This window comes from Anolis sagrei, chromosome 3 (genome assembly GCF_037176765.1).
Source record: "Anolis sagrei isolate rAnoSag1 chromosome 3, rAnoSag1.mat, whole genome shotgun sequence".
NCBI lineage: Eukaryota > Metazoa > Chordata > Lepidosauria > Squamata > Dactyloidae > Anolis > Anolis sagrei.
In genome coordinates this window covers 145,038,786-145,059,110 of record NC_090023.1, presented here as the reverse complement: position 1 = coordinate 145,059,110, position 20,325 = coordinate 145,038,786, and the positions used below count along the sequence as shown (strand labels likewise).

Below are 20,325 nucleotides of genomic sequence, written 5' to 3'. Positions count from 1 at the left end.
AATGTTCTCTAATTTACATATATTACAGCCAACATTTCTGAGATAAGCTCAAATAACCTTTGCTGAATCCTATATCTATGTGTTCTTTCATGAATTCTGCTGTAAACCCGAGCACTGACATTTCCCGATCCACACTGTCCATCAGAAAGGTTACATTCTTCTTATTTATTATTCCTTTTTCAAAGCAATGCAAAGATGTACGCGAAAATAAAGTAGATTTTAAAATGTCTTATTCTTAATTGGGAAATAATCCAAAGACATTTGTTATTTTACTCTGTTTCAAAATTCTTTTGCAGGGTTAGTCTTGTGCTCTTACTTTTAAAAAATGCCTGGATATAACCATACTTTAGTGACTGTATTTATTCTTCACAACCTGACCTTCCTTTTACTTTGGTTCAAAAGCACCCTGGGCAGGCAAATTGATTTTCTGCTTTTTTTGGCATCTGAATAAGTTTACCACAAGACTTATAGCAGAATTGCTGTTCCCCTTCATGTGCTATTTAATTTATCCCTGCTGTTCTAACGTATAATATCTATGTTTTTCTGCTCTCTTTCTTTGGAATCTGAACATCTATAATTTCATGATCATTCCCATCCATTCACTGCCCGGGCATGCCTTCTACCTCCTGTTTTTCAATCGCTTTTCTTACAATAGAATTTACCCTAAAATAGCCAGGTTTCTGACAGCTTCTTCAGTCTTCTTAAACAGGACATTGTCTCCCAACATCAGGGAGATTTTAGGCACCAAAAGGTTTACTTGATTAAATCCCTTAGATATTCGATGGCTATTTTTTAAAACTTAATTAAATTCACTCTCTTGATTCATAGTTGTTTTCATCAATATTAGTCATTTGCATCAATACTGACAAAGTTATCATAACACCACAATAGTGGTGACGCAATGAGATAAACCCTTGTGCCGGCAGGACTGAAGACTGACAGGTCATAGATTCAAATTCAGGGAGAGCGTAGATGAGCTCCCTCTGTCAGCTCTAGCTCCCCATGTGGGGACATGAGAGAAGCCTCCCAAAGGATGGCAAAACACCCCCTGAGCAACATACTTGCAGCCAATTCTCTCACACCAGAATCGACTTGCAGTTTCTCAAGTAGCTCCTGACATAAAAAAAAACACAATAAGAGGAAAAAACCTACCATATATACTCATATATAAGTCTATAAAAAACCCCTGTGTTGACTTATTTACAGATCAATGTGAGTACAGTGTCTTTAACTCTTATTTATAAAAAAGAATCATCAGCTTATCTGAGCTTAGTCCATCCTGGAAGAACCTAAAAGAAGTATATAGCCCCTCTACTATCTCTGATGTGGCCTTTTGTAATGCCTGGGCAGGTCACTGGGAGTGGCTGCCAGAGAAAGATGTTAGTCTGAAGCAGCACTGTTTTCCCCTCTCTGTGAAATAACCCTTGACTTATCTATGGCTCATATCAAAACCCTTAATGCTGACCCTCAAACCTTCCTTTGACTTATACATGAGGTTGTGTTATATGTGAGTATATATGGTTTACCCGGCATCAGCAGATCTCATACTGAAATAACTTAACGGTACATGCATCATTCAAATAAAACCTCTTCAGATTAGGGAGACTCCCCAATTCTTGCAAGTCTGGTTGCCAAACCAATGAATGGGCAAAATCTTTTATAGTGTCTAAGAGTGTCTACAGAACTGTCCTGATACACCTATAAATTGCCATCCTCATACTGCAAATTAGGCAGAGCATTAAGTGTTTTTTTTAGTGTACCAGCTGTACCTGCCACACGTTGCTGTGACCAACCTTCCCTCCCTCTTTCTCATTTTTCTTTCTCTCCTTCATTCCCTCCCTCTTTCCTTCCTTCCTTCCCTTTCTTTCTTTCTTTCTTTCTCTCCATCCTTCCTTCTCTCCTTCTCCCCTCCCCCCCAACTTTTCTTTCTCTTCCTTTCTCCCCTTTCTTCCTTCTCTACCTATTCTTGGACTGCAATTCCCAGCAGCACCTCCTGGTCAATCACTCTACCTACCTACCTATCTATCTCTATCTAATCTATCTATCTGGAGGATTGCTGGGAGTTGCAGTCCAAGAAAGGGTTGGTCAAATGCACAAGATAAAATGTTAAAACCCTGGATGAAATAGGGATAGAGGAAGTGTGCTTGTGAGGGAGGAGCCCACGGAGGAGGAGCAGTGGGGTTTCATTAGCTATATCCCCTTCTCCTCTTTCTCCTCCATGCTGCTAAGGCTTTCCAAGCAAGCATGCTGGGAGGCAACTTCAGAGCTTGGTAAGAAAACACTCATCAATTTCTCTGCACCCACATTCAACACCTCTCAGCGTAATGCAATTCTTATACTAATTTATGAAAGCATATTTAGGGCCCAACCCACCTTTTCATATTTCCTTATTAATTACTGTCAAGCCACAAATATGGCAATACAAGTGCAGTTCCAATGTAGCTTACCGAATGGTATCTAGTGATGCAGATTCTCACATGCAATTAAAATCCTCCTTTAGAACTTGACATGTAATAAACTGTGAAACTTGGTGATTTTCCAATAAAATTCTGTAGGGTTTTTTTTAAAAAAAAGAGCTACTTAAGATTCTTTCCCTTCCCTGTTCCAATTTCGATTGTAAGCGTGATTAATGCTTTGCTATGTAGAAAAGGTAAACGGTAGAAAACCAAGCTTTGTGAAACTGTTACTGTTCTGATATAACTTCAAACCATTTCTGATCCTAAGGCAGATCTATCAGGGGGTTTATACGGCAAAAATTGTTCAGAGGGGATTTACCTTTGCCCTTCTCTGAGGCTGAAAAAGTGGGAGCAAGAGAAGAACCTCCCCAGAAGACCTTAAAGACTGTGTAGGTTCGTAGGAAAAGATGCGGTCATGAAGATAGGCAGGTCCTGAACCGTTTAGAGCTTTATAGGTGATGACCTGCACCTTGAATTGTAACCAGAAATTTATCGGTAGTCAGTGGAGCTGTTTAAACAGAGGGTAGACCGCTCCCTGTAGTTTGCTCCAGTTAACAATGTACATAATTATTATAAAATTATAACAGCTAAACAACAGAGAGGAAAAAACCAGGCACAGATTAACACCTCCCAGCAACAGATTTTCCCAGGCGCAGGCAGGCCTTCAAATGCTAATGAAGGTGATCAGCTGAACATTCACACCTAACTGCAGTAGGGAAGAGCTCCTTGCCCCACCCCAGCCATTCCACAGATATATATAAACCCATTGTCCTAATTCCAACAGACCTCTACCTCTGAGGATGCTTGCCATAGATGCAGGCGAAACGTCAGGAGAAATGCCTCTAGAACATGGCTCTATAGCCCGAAAAAACCCACAAGAACCTAATGTACATAATCATCTCCTTTGTTGTCTGAATAATGTGTTTCCAATGAACAAAATCACAAAATTCAGAAGTGATCTACTGTTTTATTTCTTGATCCCAAGCCAGAAAACTCTCCAACAATTTTGGTTTCCTACTTGTCCATTCGAATTGTCTATACTCATCAACATGTCTGCTTCAATGTGTGACCAATTTGCTCTTGGACTCCTGAAATTAATCTTTAAATTTCTTCCTCTTCCACCTCTGTAGCTGGAGCCTAAATTTCTATTATAGTGGTAATGATGTGTTTTCCCTGAAGTCATACTGATATTATTCATAAGATTTTGCCTTATATACTCTGACTGCTTTTGCTACATCTTTTCTCACTATTATTACTCCCTCCCCAAGGAGATCAGGCTAGCACCCTTGCTCTCCACCTTCTGCAAGGACCTAAAGACGTGGATGTTCTGTTGTGCTTTTGGCTAAGCAATTCCTTGGACAACTGGCCCCTGTTAGGACCCCTCCCTCCCAAAAAATCTTGTTCTCAAACACTTTACGATGGTTATATCTAAATACTTAATGGTAAATCCTCATCGTTTCTATCTGATATTTGCACCTTACACATTAGTTCTATCCTCTTAATGTTGTAGCACCAGTCCGCCCATCCACGGCAAGACATTGAACTTTTCTATTGGGTGTTGGTTTTGATGTATCTTTTATATACTGTTTAATGTTGTTTTTATTTTATTATATTGTTTTTGTTATCATTTTCTTGATATGCATTTTAAAATGTTATGTTTTCATTGTTCTATTGGGCCTGGCCCCGTGTAAGCCGCCCCCAGTCCTTTCAGGGAGATGGAGGCGGGATATAAAAAAAATAAAGTTATTATTACATCAATATCAGCTGATGGTTAAAACAGAAGTTAAATCAATTACATAATTGGAAGCAGAAGATTGATAACTCATTTCTCCTGCAAAAACAAGATCAGGAGCAGATTGTGGCCCAGATCATAAATTGCTAATATCAAAAAACTATAATAAGTATTAAGAACGTTGCTAAATCAACCATCATGTTAAAATACAAACTAAAGTAAATTGCTGTAAAACTTAAAGATAATATACTATTAATCCTAATACATTTGAAGCTAGCAGATCTCTGGGTTGAAACCAGAAGCATTATGAGAGAATGCTAGCAATAGCCAAAGAAAGAAAAAACATTAGATGGCAGATGAGACTTTCCAGACAGTTAAACCCAGACAAAAAGTAACAGTGAAACCTTCCAGAACTTTGAATGAAACCTTTTCTTAACTTATGTGCAAGGACAAAGAGAACTACTATAAAAGACAACAAAAATGGTAGAAAAGGGCATCTCTTTCACAAGATTCAAGAAATCAAAGGCAAATTTAAACCAAGAGTAGAGATTCCATACAAGCACTAGAGGAATGCATCTAAGGATCAAGAAGGGAAAAAAAAGACAATGAAAATCATACAAGGAAGAACTTTATAAAAGAGATGGTAAGATCACAGAGTCATTTTAGGAAGACCCATCTGAACAATTTTAAAGAGTGACATGCAACAGTTAGTTAGAGATAAATAAATAACCAGGAATAGATAGCATACTAATAGGCCTGCTTTAAACTACAGAGACAGAGTCCACTCAAGTTCTAACTATTATCTGCCAATAAATACGAAAGACGGAATAATGCCCACAGGCTAAAAATATGCCCAAGAAAGGCAACATTAAGGATTGTGATATTCAGAACCATCAATCAAGCCAGCAAAGGCTCCAAATTTGTGAATGATTGTTGTTAACATGGTGAATTTGAAGTATTTCACTCAAAGCAGTACCATGTCATTTATAGGTATATATACAATTAGATTTAAACAAATATTCATGAGTTAATAATGAATGGGAGGTCATAATAAATAAACAAGTAAATAAATAGGTTGACTTTATGTTATTTTATTTATAATGTGCATATTTTTAGTTTTCAAAAAGCCTTTCAAAGTTTAAAGCATTAAAAACAACAAAACAAGAAATTGGTACCCTTGAGCACACAGCCAACCTGAAAAGCACCCCATCACTGCTTTAGACTCTTTAATGCACCAAAGAGAAAAGATAGGGAAAGGAACTGGGGAAAGTCTGGAGTACCTCAAGGATCTATTTCTCTGTTGAAGGAGAGAAACAGATTCTTATGGCAAAGAAGCCATAAGAATTATTGGGCTAGCACAAGGATTGTGATAGCATATGTTGTGAATGTTTGAACAGGGATTTGAGTATTTCTTAAGTACACTTTTTGGCTGGTTTAAATTAAGTAAACAATGTGAGATACACACACACACACACACACACATTCAGGACTGATTGTCAGTTGCATACTGGACTTGTTAGCTTGCTGCTAAGCCTGCAGTTTAGTGAGTATTAAGTGAGACACTGGTTGTAGGAATTAGTACTTCTCCAACTGGGATTGTGCATCTGTGAATATACTGTGGTCATAGACATGCAGTGGACACTTGGTATTTGCTGGTATCCACCCATTAATGCTAGTATATATAGGTGCTCACGTTCCATTACATACAATAATGTAGTAAAGTGCTGTCCCTTATATAAAATAGCAAAATAAAGATTAGCTTTTTGGATTTTTTGTGGACGAGGGGAGAGGTATTTTCAAGTCGTGGATGGCTGAATCTCTGGTTTCAAAATCCAGGGATATGGACTGACTGTATAAATTATATTAGACATTCCAGTTCACAAAGACCACTGTGTCCATGTTACTTCAAACAGTAATCAAACTTTTTCTTATAGGTGATCATAAGGGAGGACTGAGCACATGAACTGGGTCGCACTTGTGAAAAATTATATTTGATGTATGCTTTTTCTTTACATCAAACTAGCAATTTATATCCTACTTGCCAATTTTAAAAATGGTCTAAATTTGTCTATTTCAGAATTACTGTATTTAACTGTTCTGTGTCTACGATTGCTGCTTAGTCATGATTGTGACACCATTGCCACAGTCATAACTCCCTCCACAATTATACTTTAACAGGCATGAGCTGCACGGGATGAAAGAGATCCATTCTGCTGGCGACACAATCACACAGACAAATGATGTTTTGGTCACATTCGGGAAGGGGATGAGACCAGGAAAAAGCTGATACAGAATACTGGATAACATTTTTAGAAAATGTATACCTTTTTGGCTGTCCCGAAGACAAAGAATGTGAGCCCTGCTTCCTATTGCATTGTCATGTCAAAAACAACCTCTGTAGGTCAGGTTTAGAGTCTGCTCCAAATCCTGAAGGTAGAATCACAGAACTACTGTCGGATTTTTTTTTACGTGCCCACTCCTGTATGTCTGCTCCTTTATATCACTTATATTATCCACAGAGATTGAAATGGGGAGGAATAGAGAGTTGTAGAGGAAATAAAGTTAAGCATACAGCAAACAGAAAGCTGGCCACTGACTTCCTTCCTACACTCTCCTCATCCACCTCAGTTTCCTTGGCCTTGCCAGCTCTAACACTCAGAACCTACATATGGCTAGTGATGGGTGCAAGGGCATACCCCAGTTCCAAATGTAATATAATGAGTGGATATTGCTGGAATAACAATGAGGACAATGATTCTGAAAAACCTCAGAGGGATCAAGGGAGCCTGTGGCTAGTGTTGACCTTGTGAAGCTCTTCTTTCAGTGGGCCATTGTTAGGGAGCATCCCCTTCCCACCCTTTCCCACTCTTTTATATGCTTCTCCCTAAAGCCTTTCACTCATCGAAACTGTAATACAAAACCTCTGTGTGCCACTGCTGCATTAGAAGCGTGACAATACCACCCTTCCATTACATGGGAAATTACAAATATATCCTAAGGGTAAAATTCTTTCCAGCTAGCTGTGTGCACACAGCTGCACTTCAATAATTCTTAAAATTACTTCAGAGTCTTTCACGTTGAGGCCTTTGCTCTCGGTGCCAACAGGCAGGAGAGCAGGAACCCACAAGATGGCATTTGATTTGAAGATTTTATGGATGGGAGGGACAACTTTTTCCTGAACAAATGCTTCAGTAGCTCCATCTTAATTTTTTTCCATTTTTATTAAGTCTAGCCAGTGGTCCATTCCTTCAGAAAATCATGCACAGCTTTACTTCGGCAAACAGCTATTTCAGATTTTCATTCCATTCTTTACCTCAGCTGGAATGCAAATGAGACAGGGTTTCCGCATAAAGTGGCTAAAACTTCATTGCTTTAGCTGAGTGTCCAAAGCCAACGTGAATGGTTTTTGCTTATTTTCTCTTGTTTTTAAAGAAACAGCGTAATTTCTTCTTCTTCTCTGATTATCACATCCCACCTTCTGCCCCTAATCTGCAGTCAAAACCCCCTTTAGCAGCTCTGTCCATCCCAAATTGTCAAGTTGGCTTCTGTGAGGTGCTGTTAATGAATTTTAGCTATGTAGGAATATTTCATATATAGACTAGATTATTCTACATGTAATGAAAGCCAACACATCTGGAAGGAATGTCTATACCCAACTCTTTTTTAGCCCAATTCATCAAAGGTAGTGCGTTGTTACGGCTTATTATTCTCCTCTCCTGAAGTACACATGCATTATCTTTTATGTTCTCTCCCTCATGCCTTTTATGTTAAAATGAGCACTATTTCATTTATTTCAGACAAGATTATTGATGTCATTTCCACAAAGCACCCGCTGCCCTCTTTTATGTGACATATAAGAGGGAGATGCCTGAATAGAAACACATGAGAAACACTTGCCCAGCAGCCATGACCTCATAATGGATCTCCAAAAGGTAATGTATTTATCTCCCAGCCAAATAATAAGAAAAAGGTGGGGGGGGGGAGAGGAAGAGGGACAGAAAAGGCAGACAGACAGATTTGCCGTGGAGGGAGAAAATTTGTCTATTTCTTTGCATAGGGTATGAAGTAGCATTCAGACAGACATAAGCTATCCTAGTTTTGTATCAATGAACCAGAGAGAAAAAAACCAGAAGCATAAAAAGCATAGGACGGACATTGACATCTCTAAAGAAGTGAGTTGTGGTGTGAGGTTATAAGTCAGTGGCTCTCAACCTGCGGGTCCCCAGGTATTTTGGCTTACAACGCTGAGAAATCCCAGCCAGTTTACCAGTTGTTAGGATTTCTGAGAGTTGAAGGCCAAAACATCTGGGGACCCACAGGTTGAGAACCATGGTTATAAGTGTTACCGGAGTGGTACAACAATAAAAAGTTGTTCTCATTGGAAGAATAACCAAGAACACCATCATAAAAGCAACTGTGAATGCCAAGCCTAATGAAAGACATCTTAACAGAAACAATAGGCCAAATTCTCATTGCATGCACCCTACAAATGTAAAATGGCTAAGTAAATCATTCTCAGAATGAACTAGTTGCCTGAAGTTTCTTTTAGGACCAGACTCACACCAGTTTTGGACAGATGCTTTGCTTTAGTATCACGTTGATATAAACCTAGTTTCATTTGTACTTAAAACTCCAAACATGTTGCTGACTGGCAGACTGTAGAGATAACTGAAAGTAGAACTCCTTCATATTTATTTGTTTACTTATCCATTTAAAACAGTAACCTGAAGTATCGGTATGTAAAAGTAAAAGGAAAGTGATTATACAAGGAATGGGTATCTTGCTTTAAATACTCGGGAAAGGGAAGTGAGGCAGAAGAGAAAATCAGAACTCCATTCCATTGCAGATGCATTTAACAGTTGAGATATAAAAAAGAAAAAAAGAAGAAAATATTTTTAAAGAAGATTAGAAGCTTTCTTTATACATGTATCAATTTTTCTTGAATAATAAATTGGAGAAAGGTTGATTATCCTTAACCTGCCTTATCAATGAAGTATGGGACAAAGAAGTATGTGACAACCAGTTTCAAACAAGTACAAGCAGGAGCAACGAGCACAATACTATTTTCATGTCCATGACTGTTTGTTGTGTTACGTCCTTCTACAACTTACAACTGTAGGGATTAAGAACAATGTACAAAGACAAAAAAGACAATGCAAATATGGAATAAATGTATCAGGAGTGATTTGGGGACATTGATCATGAGAAGCAAAGTTGTTGCCACAATCGATTTTAACTTCTCAAGGAATAAATTGTAAGTATGAATGTTCTTTTAGAACCAATTTGAAGTAGGTAAGTTTAATCAGCAATCTATCTCCTTTATGAAGGCTGGTGTTAGCCCTTAGCTAGAAATTTCATTACAGAAAGACGAGGAACAAAAAGTTCACATGTTGGATGACAAGAGCACTGCTTTTTAAAAATCCCATTATCAGCATTAAAGTAACTTTCTTCATGCAGTGAAGTACTTCTACAAGTGCAAAGTAGAGCAATGACAATCTATAAAATCCATGAAAGAATTAAGTAGTATTTTCCTTGAAGTCATTTCCAAGCTTCCAAGCTTCCAATTGGGAGGTCCTGGAGGGCTTGCCGGGTGATGGAGGCAGGAGCAGAGAACCAGACAGTTTGGTTTAGCTATGCTTTTAATTTTGGGCAATGTAGCTGATATGGCATCACTCTGGTCTTTATAGAAATTTAAACAATCTAGAGCAGGAGTCCTCAAACTTTTTAAGCAGAGGGTCAGATCACGGTCCTCAAACTATTGGGAGGCCAGGCTACAGCCTCAAAACACCATGAAAGAAAACCTATGCACAATGGGTAGTGTGGGCCAGATTTTGGCTGATGAGATAGTCAAGTTAATTAGGATTGTTGTTGTTGTTGTTGATGTTGTTGTTGTGTGCCTTCAAGTCACTTCAGATTTAGGGCACCCCTAAGTCTAATGTTAAGGGCAGGGGCTAACTAAATGACCTCAGAGGGATGCATCTGGCCTGTGAGCCTTAGTTTGGGGACCCCTGGTGTAGAGCTAGTGAGCTTCTTGGTGCATAATGTCATGGGGATACAATTCGAAAATAACCAATAGCAGACATGAGTGTTGAGCCCTGTCTGAGTATAAAGTGCTGAATGAAGCCACTATAACTCTCTGTACATGTTATCTCCTGCTCTAGAGCAGACTAAAATGATAAACCAGAACTATATTCTACTACAGGTTGAGTATCCCTTATCTGAAAAGCTTGGGACCAGAGATGTTTTGGATTTGGATTATGAATTGTTTCTGATTTTGGGATACCTGTATTTGCACATATGCACATGAGGTATCTTGGAGACAAAACACAAGGCTGAATGCAAAATTTGTGTATGTTTCATATATACCTCCTACACATAGCTGAAGGTAATTTGCTTGTGCATAAAACATAGTTTCTGTACACTAAGCTATCAGAAAGCAAAAGTGTCAGTATCTCAGCTGCTGGTAATTACATGTTTGCTTTATTTCTTAATTTAAAACCAATTTGAAAAAATTCTTGCATGGGCAATGTGTACTTCAAAAGCAGACTAATTATAATAAAATGAGTGACTTTTCCTATACTGTTCACTACAATTTAAGAACCTTCACTAGAGCTATGCTGTTCATTCAGTCAGTCTTTATTGTTCCTTCTAAAGCTTCCCACACACCAAAGAAGCAGAAGTTTGAAGAAGGCAGCCTTCTCTGTGTGTATTGGGTCTTTTCTTTGACTGAACATCTAAGGTTTCCTACCTTAGATGCTCTTTATACTTTTCCCCTATATGTGATTCAAACCTTGTATGTGAAAATATCAGTGCTAGGGTCATATGATTTCTCATTGCTCCTTCCCTGTGTGTGTGTGTACATACATAAAGCCTAGATCATTGGTGTCAAACTTGTGGCCCTTCAAATGTTTTTGACTTCAACTCCCAGAATTCCTGGCCATTGGACACACTGGCTATGGCTCCTGGAAGTTGGAGACCCAAACATCTGTAGGGTCACAAGTTTGACACCTTTGGTCTAGATTGTAAACCTTTGGTAGGACCAATTGTTTTTTTCTTATTTTATTGTAAAGCACCATGTACATTTGATGTCATTATATAAACAAACAATATGAAGGAGCAGGAAAAGAAGAGGATATATGTCAAGTTTTCATTTTTCCAGCTTGGTGAATTGAGAATATATCTTAAGAAGCTTGTTTCTATTTATTTGGTCTGAAAATATATCTTAATTCCACCTAGATTTTCCCAATGAGCAGCTAACTATAACAATCACTCAGCCACCACTGTTGCTATTTTATCAGCCAGCATTTTGTGGTGGTTGGAAAAGTAGCTCATGTTTTAGGATCCACAGGTGTAGTTGGGCTTCCCAGAAGACGCAGCTAGCATTATTTATTATTTTTATGGCATTTATAGCCCACCTTTCTCAACCATATGGCGACTCAAGGCGGGTTAAAGATTGGCACGATTCGATGCCATGCATTCATAAAAGTGCGATTAAAAACAGTCAACATAACGATATAAAAACATATATAAAACTATTAAAACATGTAGTCACCAATGTCATCTTGTTATCATTTGGGAAGAGATTTCAAAAATGGTAGTCCAGCAGCTTATGGGATATTCAAGTTGTGAACCAATGAGTTAGAAAACAACTTTACTATGGATATAGAATCATTTTTTTCTGTTTAGTTATGAAATTCATTCAGTGATCCTGATCACATCTCTGTCTTGGTCTGATCTGCTTCTAGGATTCTTGTGCATAATAAATATCAATTACAGCAAAAGAAACACTAAATAGAACAAAACCTAAACAAAATATCAGCAAGTAGGTATTTAAAGGCATAGGAAAAATTATAAATTGGATGCAAAGTGTAAAGTGCATAGCACTTCAAGAGTCACATCACTGCAAGAAGTGGACAACTTAACGACAGTAAATCTCCAAAAACCAATAAATAAAGGACTTGTACTATCAGAGCTTCATTTTCTTGTTACTCCGTAGATTTATAGGAGTTTCCTTTTTTAAAAAAAATCTAAACTGTGATCTGTTACATTTGAACACATCTCTTCTTTTCGTGGAATAGCAGAAATAGATTCCAGGCTGAGAGGCATATAATACATCATGAAGTAGTTCAGCTTGTGCAAATGGATAGGAGGGAAGGTATGTCTTGCAAACATTAACTTAAAAATCATTAGGTTGGTCCTGAATCTATTTTCAAGTTTGCTCACCTCTTAAATCAGCTACGATTACAATCATTTGCAAACAACCCAGAAAAAAATTCCTAGAAAATGAAATTTGTTACCTGTTTCTTCCAGCTTGTTATTGCCAGTGGAAGTAAACATGGTGCTAGGAAAACTATCACTTTTTATCCTTTGGTCAGATTTTGATAACAAGATAATAAGCATTTTATTGGAGTGTAATGGTTAGGCTGCTGACACTGACATACTGTACTTACAGAAAAAAAGGGAAAAAAGAAAAAGGGATGTGCCATAAAAGGAATCTAGATGGACAACCCACAATTTGACATTTTAAGGAACAGAAATTTCAACAAGATGATATTTCAAGGTACAGAAATTGTGGGGTTTGTATGTTTACCTGATTCGTCAACTCTCAATTTTTTATTACTGGGATTGTCTGTACTGTCATCGTCAGACATTTCCATTTCTTCTTCCCGCCGTATTCCCATTAGTTGTTCACTGTGAGCATTCCTGAGTTCCTATGAATGACGAAAAAACCCAAAATCTTACTTTGTTAGCTTAGGTTAACATATAAATACATTTCTAGAAGATATTTAACTTATTACAATCCAAAGAAAGGACATTAGATTTTGTATTAATTTTCGTTTTGACTGAGATGTGATCCTGATAGGTGCTTCTCTATTTTACTCCATTGTTACGATCATTGCTTTCATTTGAAGAAGACTATTACAATGTGAACAGTATGTATTAAAATTGGATATAATAAAGAGAAAGTAAAAACATATGTTTACAATGATACCTTAAGCACTTCAGGGTAATGATGAAACAAAACTGTTTGGATATGCTTCTGTCACAAATGACAGTATATACACAAGGAAAGGAATTACTGCTTGTCAGTGTTTTTCAGCAGGTTCAGCTACAGTGTGCGCACGTTGTACCCTCTTGCAGTGACCATTCTTGCTATCTACTTGATTGAGATATTACAATTCTGTGCTTATGGTTCTCTTACATTCTTCAACCTAACGTTTTTTTAATTCTATGATGAGATGTAAATGAAGTGGCATTTCTACTGGGAGAATTTTCATAATTGTATCACTGCACTCTTAAAGATTACAAATTTCATTGTCATATTGAAATTCATATTCTCAAAATATTGTGATACTTACCAGAGTGAGATACTTAACTCTGTGCTTTGTCTTTTGACAGAAACTGTCCCAATAAAAGATACTGTCTTACCTATTTTTGTATGCCTTCCAGACTGAGGAAGAAGGATCCAGTCCTCAACACAATACATCACCAAAGACTACTTTCATATCAACTAGGTATTTTCTTTTAGTATTTTTAAGAGGAAAGACGAAAACCATAAGCCTCTATAGAAAGTTGTGCATTTATGAAACAAATGAGGGGGGAATAATAGGCAATCCGAAGAGAAATCACTGGAAGGAAGAGCAGCCTGGGAATGCCATTTGCAAATGTATAGGCTTCAGAAAATCTCAGATTGCTTTTGTTTCCACAGAAAAGTATTGGGTAAGTGTAATTGGTGCCTTCCTTAACAGGGGCAAAAGAAAGATTGAGGGAATTCTATTTTCTCCTAATAATACTGTCAGGTGAAACACAAGGATGCAGACCAGTGATTAGTGCCAGGCTTTTCAGTCTGCAGACAGCTAATTTTTCTATCGACAAAGAGCCCAATTCCCACAGAGGTGGTTTGAAATCTTTGAAATGAGGAAAAGAAGTCACATCCAAGGAATGAGTGTTACCGAAAGAACATGCTATTTATTCCTCGCACATAATGAGAACCTGAAAGAATTCCTTTGAGAGATGCACCCAGAGTTCATCAATAATCTAATCCATTATAATAAAGGTGTGCATAGCCCTTAATCACTGGAGAGGCACTGACGTTGATTAATGTATGTTTTACATATGAATACTGTACTTAGAAAATCAGGATTTTTTTTAAAGTAATGGAGTGCATGAATCCTGTTCCTGAAATGTGTGAATGTGTGCAGCACAAACAACCAACATTACATAAATGCATCATAATGCACATACTTATAAATGGTCATGACATTTATAAGGAAATCAGATCCTGCATTAAGTAACCATCCAGCTAGTTCTGTCTACCCAAAGAGAATTGGTCTACTGAAAATGTGAATGTGTCTTTGTTAGGGTCAGTTTTTTTGTCTGTCTAGCCCAGCAATTTCTAACTTACATTTCGCGAAATAGATCTAATTGGATTTCAGCTTTCACAAGTTTGTAGCACTAGCTATTCCCACTGCAACATTAGGGATCTGCCATGCCAAAACATTTGTGTGTCTGAATTTTGGGACTGCCAATGTTATTTCTTCAAGTCTTATGTCTTTGCAATCCTTGTTCATTACCAAAATATGCCCAAATGTACAACTAAAAGCACGAGCACCATATATGGGATTAATGCAAGGGCCATGTATGTCAGCAAATGACAAATTATTTCATGTAATCAAAACTGAAAAACAAAATGCTGCCAATGATTGGTGACTCTTGCCCCATTAACACTAACCATTTGATGCAATTTCAAATTGGTATTGAAGAAAGTGATTTCACTGTGCAGATTTTTTTATCATGTCAAAAGTGACTTGAGAAACTGCAAGTCTGGTGTGAGAGAATTGGCCGTCTGCAGAGACATTGCCCAGGGGACGCCTGGATGAGTTACTTCCTGTGGGAGGATTCTCTCATGTCCCTGCATGGGAAGCTGGGGCTGATAGTGGATTTGAACCACCAAATTTCAGGTCAGCAGTTCCACTGGCACGAGGGTTTAACCCATTGTACCACCGTGGCTACTATGATTACATGGGGAATCCTGGACCAGATTGTGATTATACAAAACAAAAGCAGTGATGCACATTAAGGTTTTTTTATGCACAATTTTGTGGCAATTTGCAAATTTTGACTGAGTTATCTGAGGCTACACTGCCATATATCCCAGTTCAAAGTAGATATTGTGGGATTTTATTCTGTATGCTGTATGGAAGGGGCCTGAATCTAGCTTTGAACAGCATTAAATCATCAGGGTAGATGGGGGCTCAGTTCCAAGAGATGTATTTCAAGGCTCTCCTTCCCTTCAGGATGGGTTGACAGCTGGTAGCATTGGAAACTGAGGTCAGTTAAGTTTTCACACCGAAACGGCTGGTCACAGCGTCAGGCCATGAAACATTTATGTTGAATGGAAAGGTGTGGGATGTAAGAGAAACAGGATTCTGTCTGATAGATGGAAACGTTAGGAATAAACAGAATAAATTTAAGTAAATTGCAATGCAACGTGCATATGTTCAATCAACAACCACTCAGTATAACATCCATCAAATGCCATATAGGTTAATGTGTGAAGTTTTGATGCTATACATCAAGCTGAGTCACAAGCATGTAAATGTCTCATATTTGAGTACCCTTTAACAGTTATTTTTAAAAGCCCCTTTTGAAGTATATTTGCTGTTCATTACACTGAATGGTTATTTCGAACAATGTTAATACGAGGGTGGGTCAAAAAGTTTTGCCTCCTGTGTCATAAAAATGTTGTGAACATATAACAGCAGAAGTTGCTACAGATCATAGCCTGAACCTGTCCTCTACACAAAACTTCAGATTCAAGTCATTGAATCTGAAACCACATAGGTTGTCTGTTTGGACCTCTGAAAGACAATCTATATGGTTTCAGATTCAATGACTTGAATGACGTTGGAACAGCTTTAAAATCATGGGTCACGAAGCAAAACCCTGAATTTTTCCAAAATGGGTTTGATGCTGGGTTAAAGAATGGTGCAAATGTGTACAAAGTGATGCTGACTATGTAGTATTGTGTAGAGGACAGTTCAGGCTATGATCTGTAGCAACTTCTGCTGTTGTGTGTTTCATTCATAATGTTTTTATGACACAGGAGGAAAAACTTTTTGACTTACCCTCATAACAACTACATTTGGAGAATTTATCTATCTATTTATTTATTTACGACCTTTATATGCCGCCCTTCTCACCCCGAAGGAGACTCAGAGTGGCTTACAAGTAATATGTAAATACAATATATTATATTAATACCATAGCACAATATTAGTATTATATATTACTATATTGTACTACACCATTATACTGTAATATTATTAGTAATATTACATGTAATATAAAATATATCATTATAATCATGTTATAATATTATCAATATTATATGTATACGCAATATATTATATTATATTATATTATATTATATTATATTATATTATATTATTATATGTGGAACTGTCTTCCTGGCCCCTCTCTTCACAGTGTTCCCAGAGCAGCAGTTGAAACTGGCTTTGAGGAAGAGACCCCAAAAGACTACTGCTTGCTTGGAAGTTTTTCCTACCCCCCAGTATCTTCACCTCGGCTGCCTCCTGAGCATAGGAGAGATGGGGAACCAGATCAAGTAGCTTTGAAGCAGGAACTTGAGGTGCCGGGAGAGAGACTATAAAAGAAAAGAAATGTCCTACTCATGCAAATCAAGCACACAAAGCAATCTTAGGATCCAAGTTATACCTTCATTTGAAGCCTTTTTTTTTTTTTTTACAAAAAAATCTCTGCTGCTTTTTCAAAACACAACAACAAAGGACAGGAGGATAATAACTGTTAACCAAGCAAAGATGTTTTCTAGATTTACATTAATGGAAAGGGTTTTTTTCCAGTGCATTTTGCCACATTAAAAATTCAAATGCTAACAAATTAGTTCCCTCTTGAATATCTTTAATGTTGCTAATAGGAAAAACACACAAACTTCAAGGTTTATACATCTGTAGCAGATTAGAAAAACAACCAACCAGATTAGCAAAACGTTCCCCTTTTTTTGCTACGAATTTGAACCCCTTAAAAGTATAACTATAAAATAATGCTCCCATTAATAAAAGGCTAACATTATATACAAAGGGCACATTTATTATTAAGTTGTTTTGTGATATAATAGCAGTGATAATAAAGGATTCATTTTGTATTCATGTAAATGTTACATTTGGTTCCACCACTGTTCAGTTTAGCATTTTTAACGAGCTCTTAAAATGTTACCCCAAATGATTTAAATCTCAGCACAATTTGGTTTTCTTTTGAATTGTAACCATTCAACCCTTCTTCTACAAACAGAGGAGAAAATAATTCAATAAATGCATCTTGTAAATGCTGTTAGGCAAGGAAACATTAAGAGGAGTGTGCCGTTAACAACTGATATGCTAAAGCAACCAAGTGCTAAGCAAATGGATCTATACTATTTAGATTCTTTTCAAAATAAAGGAAAATGGAAAATGGATTGAGACTGTTGTACTTGTTTTGCAGAAAGAAGAGTCTCATTGCACGGTATACTAAATTTAAAGCAAACATAGAATGCACAAATAAAGTTTAGTTATTGTGGATGTTTCCAGATATCTGGTAGACTCAGGGAGCAGCAGAGGTCACAACTGAAAGAAATAGGCAGCCATTCTATATTTTTCCTGATCGGATTTTCTCAAGTAAGAAATAAGTTGGGAGAAAATGCAAAAACAGCAGGGCTGCAAGCTGAAGATGACACTATCTGGACCTCTCACAAATGTCCACTGTAGTTCCACAGAAAAGGCCTCACCTGGGACACTCAAAGTCATATGTTTACAGCAGTTCCAAGATTCTTGTCTAACGAAGAGATAAATCTATAGTATGGAGAACAATGTATTTTGTTCACCCATTGATAGGTCATTTTAAATGAGAAGTGGCTTCTTTTGAGCAAAGTTGTATATTTTTTGTGCATGGTTGTCAGTTTGGATGCAAATAGTTTCACTGGATACTGTTCAGAAAATACCAGCCATTGGTTTTTCACCAGTGATTGTTGTTTTGGGGGGGGGGGGGGGGAAATGTGTGTAGGATCATACATGTATCATGCTGATTTGTTATGTCTGGCCTTCTCTCTGATATACTCCATGGCATAAGAATAAGAATAATTCTTGTTACATCTCAAATAGACTACTGGAATGAGCTCTACGTGGGGTTGTCTTTGAAGACGGTCCTGACACTTCAAGAAGTCCAATGGGCGGCAGCCAAATTTATTTATTTATTTATTTATTTATTTTCAACATTTCTAACCTGTCTTTCTCAACCCCGGAGGGGACCCAAGGTGGCTTAACAACATAGGCAACTATTTGATGCCATTAAAAACAATGTAAAATTAAAATTAACATTTAAAATAGGATTATAAATACATCAAAACATTTAAAACATTTAAACCAGTATTACCACTGTTAAATCATGCTGTTCATAATGATAATCCAGGCTGTTAAAGTAATCCTTACACACAATTCTGTATCTGTCTATTGCACAGGTTCTCCAAAGGCTTGATCAAAGAGCCATATATTCACTTTTTATGGAATGTCAGGAGGGAGGGGGCTGATCTAATATTCCTGGGGAGGGAGTTCCACAGCCAAGGGACCACGAATGAGAAGGCCCTGTCTCTTGTCCCCGCCAGTTGTGCCTACAAAGAAGGAGGGACTGAGAGCAGGGCCTCCCCAAATGATCTTAAACTCTGAGGTTCCTCACTGGAGCACTGTACAGGGAGCATACAACTCCCTGTTGCGTCAGCTCCACTGGCCATGGGTTTGCTACCAGGTCCAATTCATAGTGCTGGCTTTGGTCTATAAAGCCCAAAACGGTTCTGGCCCAACTTACCTGTCTGAACACACCTCCCTTTATGAGCCAACTAGAGCTTTAAGATATGCTGGGGAGGCCTTGCTCTCAATCCCACCCCCTTCACAAGCACAACTGGTGGGAACGAGAGACAGAGCCTTCTCAGTGGTGGCCCCTTGGTTGCAGAACTCCCACCCTAGTAACATCAGGCAGGACTCATCCCTTCTGGTCTTCAGAAAAAAAGCTAAAGATCTGGCTTCGTATGCAGGCATTTTGAGAGTGGAGTATTATGAGATTCAACCTCAACAGTCTGAATAAGCATTATGGATCAATTAATAATTATGGAATCAAGACCCGGCACTTTATATGTTTTAAATCTGTTTTATTGTTTTATGTATTTTATTTGCTCATGTGTTTAAATTGTTTTATAGTTTGATGGGGTATGTTGGGGGTTTTTTTTGTTATGTCTATATGCGGTATTGAATTTTTGCCAGTTTGTAAGCTGCCTTGTAAGCTTCCGTGTGGGGTGAGAAAAATGGGGTATAAATGAAGGAAATATTTATTTATTTATTTATTTACACCACACTTTATCTCCTCAAAGGGGGCTCAAAGCAGCTTGACATACACAATATGGAACACTAATTTTAAAAAGAAACATTCATCATAGGTTATGGGAGCAAGAGGTTAGGGGCCAAGTAGGTACTTGAACCTGGATTGGTGATTTGGGTGGCAACTCTTGCAATTCTGAGGGACTTGAAATGTCCAGAAGTCAATGTTTGCTCAAGACTGGATCCCAGTGAGAACCCATCAAAATGCTCATATCATTTCATGTGTATGAGCTTACCAGTTCTCTGCTGTTAGACAACCATTCTCACATAAGACATCAAGCTGATGCAGCTCACAACACAATCCAGCCCACAAGTTTGACACAGCCAAAAAGCAGGAAATAGCTTCCATTCAGACCACATAACTCATGAAACTAAAGCTGCATATGCATGGCATGATCAAAGAGACATGCATGTATGAAACATATACTCACAATGGGATGTAGGAAACACAGACATGCATTTTCTTATCACACATGCAAAGTTTAGAAGTGGGTACTTCTTGCAGGGGGAAGGGGTTACATCTTTAAGAATCCCATTACTTGTGTGGTCTTATTAAAGAAAAAAATCTGGAATTCTGTTACAGTGTACTACACTGTAAGTATCTCCTTAGCTCCCTGAATTATGGTCAAGAAAGACTCATTGTTTTTATTTTGTCAAAAGGTCCATGTTGGAAAGGGGGCTTAATCCATCTAGA

At 37.8% G+C, this 20,325-nt stretch overlaps 1 protein-coding gene across 5 annotated transcripts in view; it reads right to left on the bottom strand.

Annotated features, from left to right (window-relative positions):
• Positions 1–20,325, bottom strand: part of ENOX1 (ecto-NOX disulfide-thiol exchanger 1) — a 527,672-nt gene that overhangs the window by 95,863 nt on the left and 411,484 nt on the right. For all 5 annotated transcript variants that reach the window (XM_067466943.1, XM_067466940.1, XM_067466942.1 and 2 more), the window contains one exon: positions 12,779–12,899. In XM_067466943.1, the coding sequence (XP_067323044.1) occupies positions 12,779–12,899 (121 nt within the window). The remainder of the gene's footprint in view (positions 1–12,778; positions 12,900–20,325) is intronic.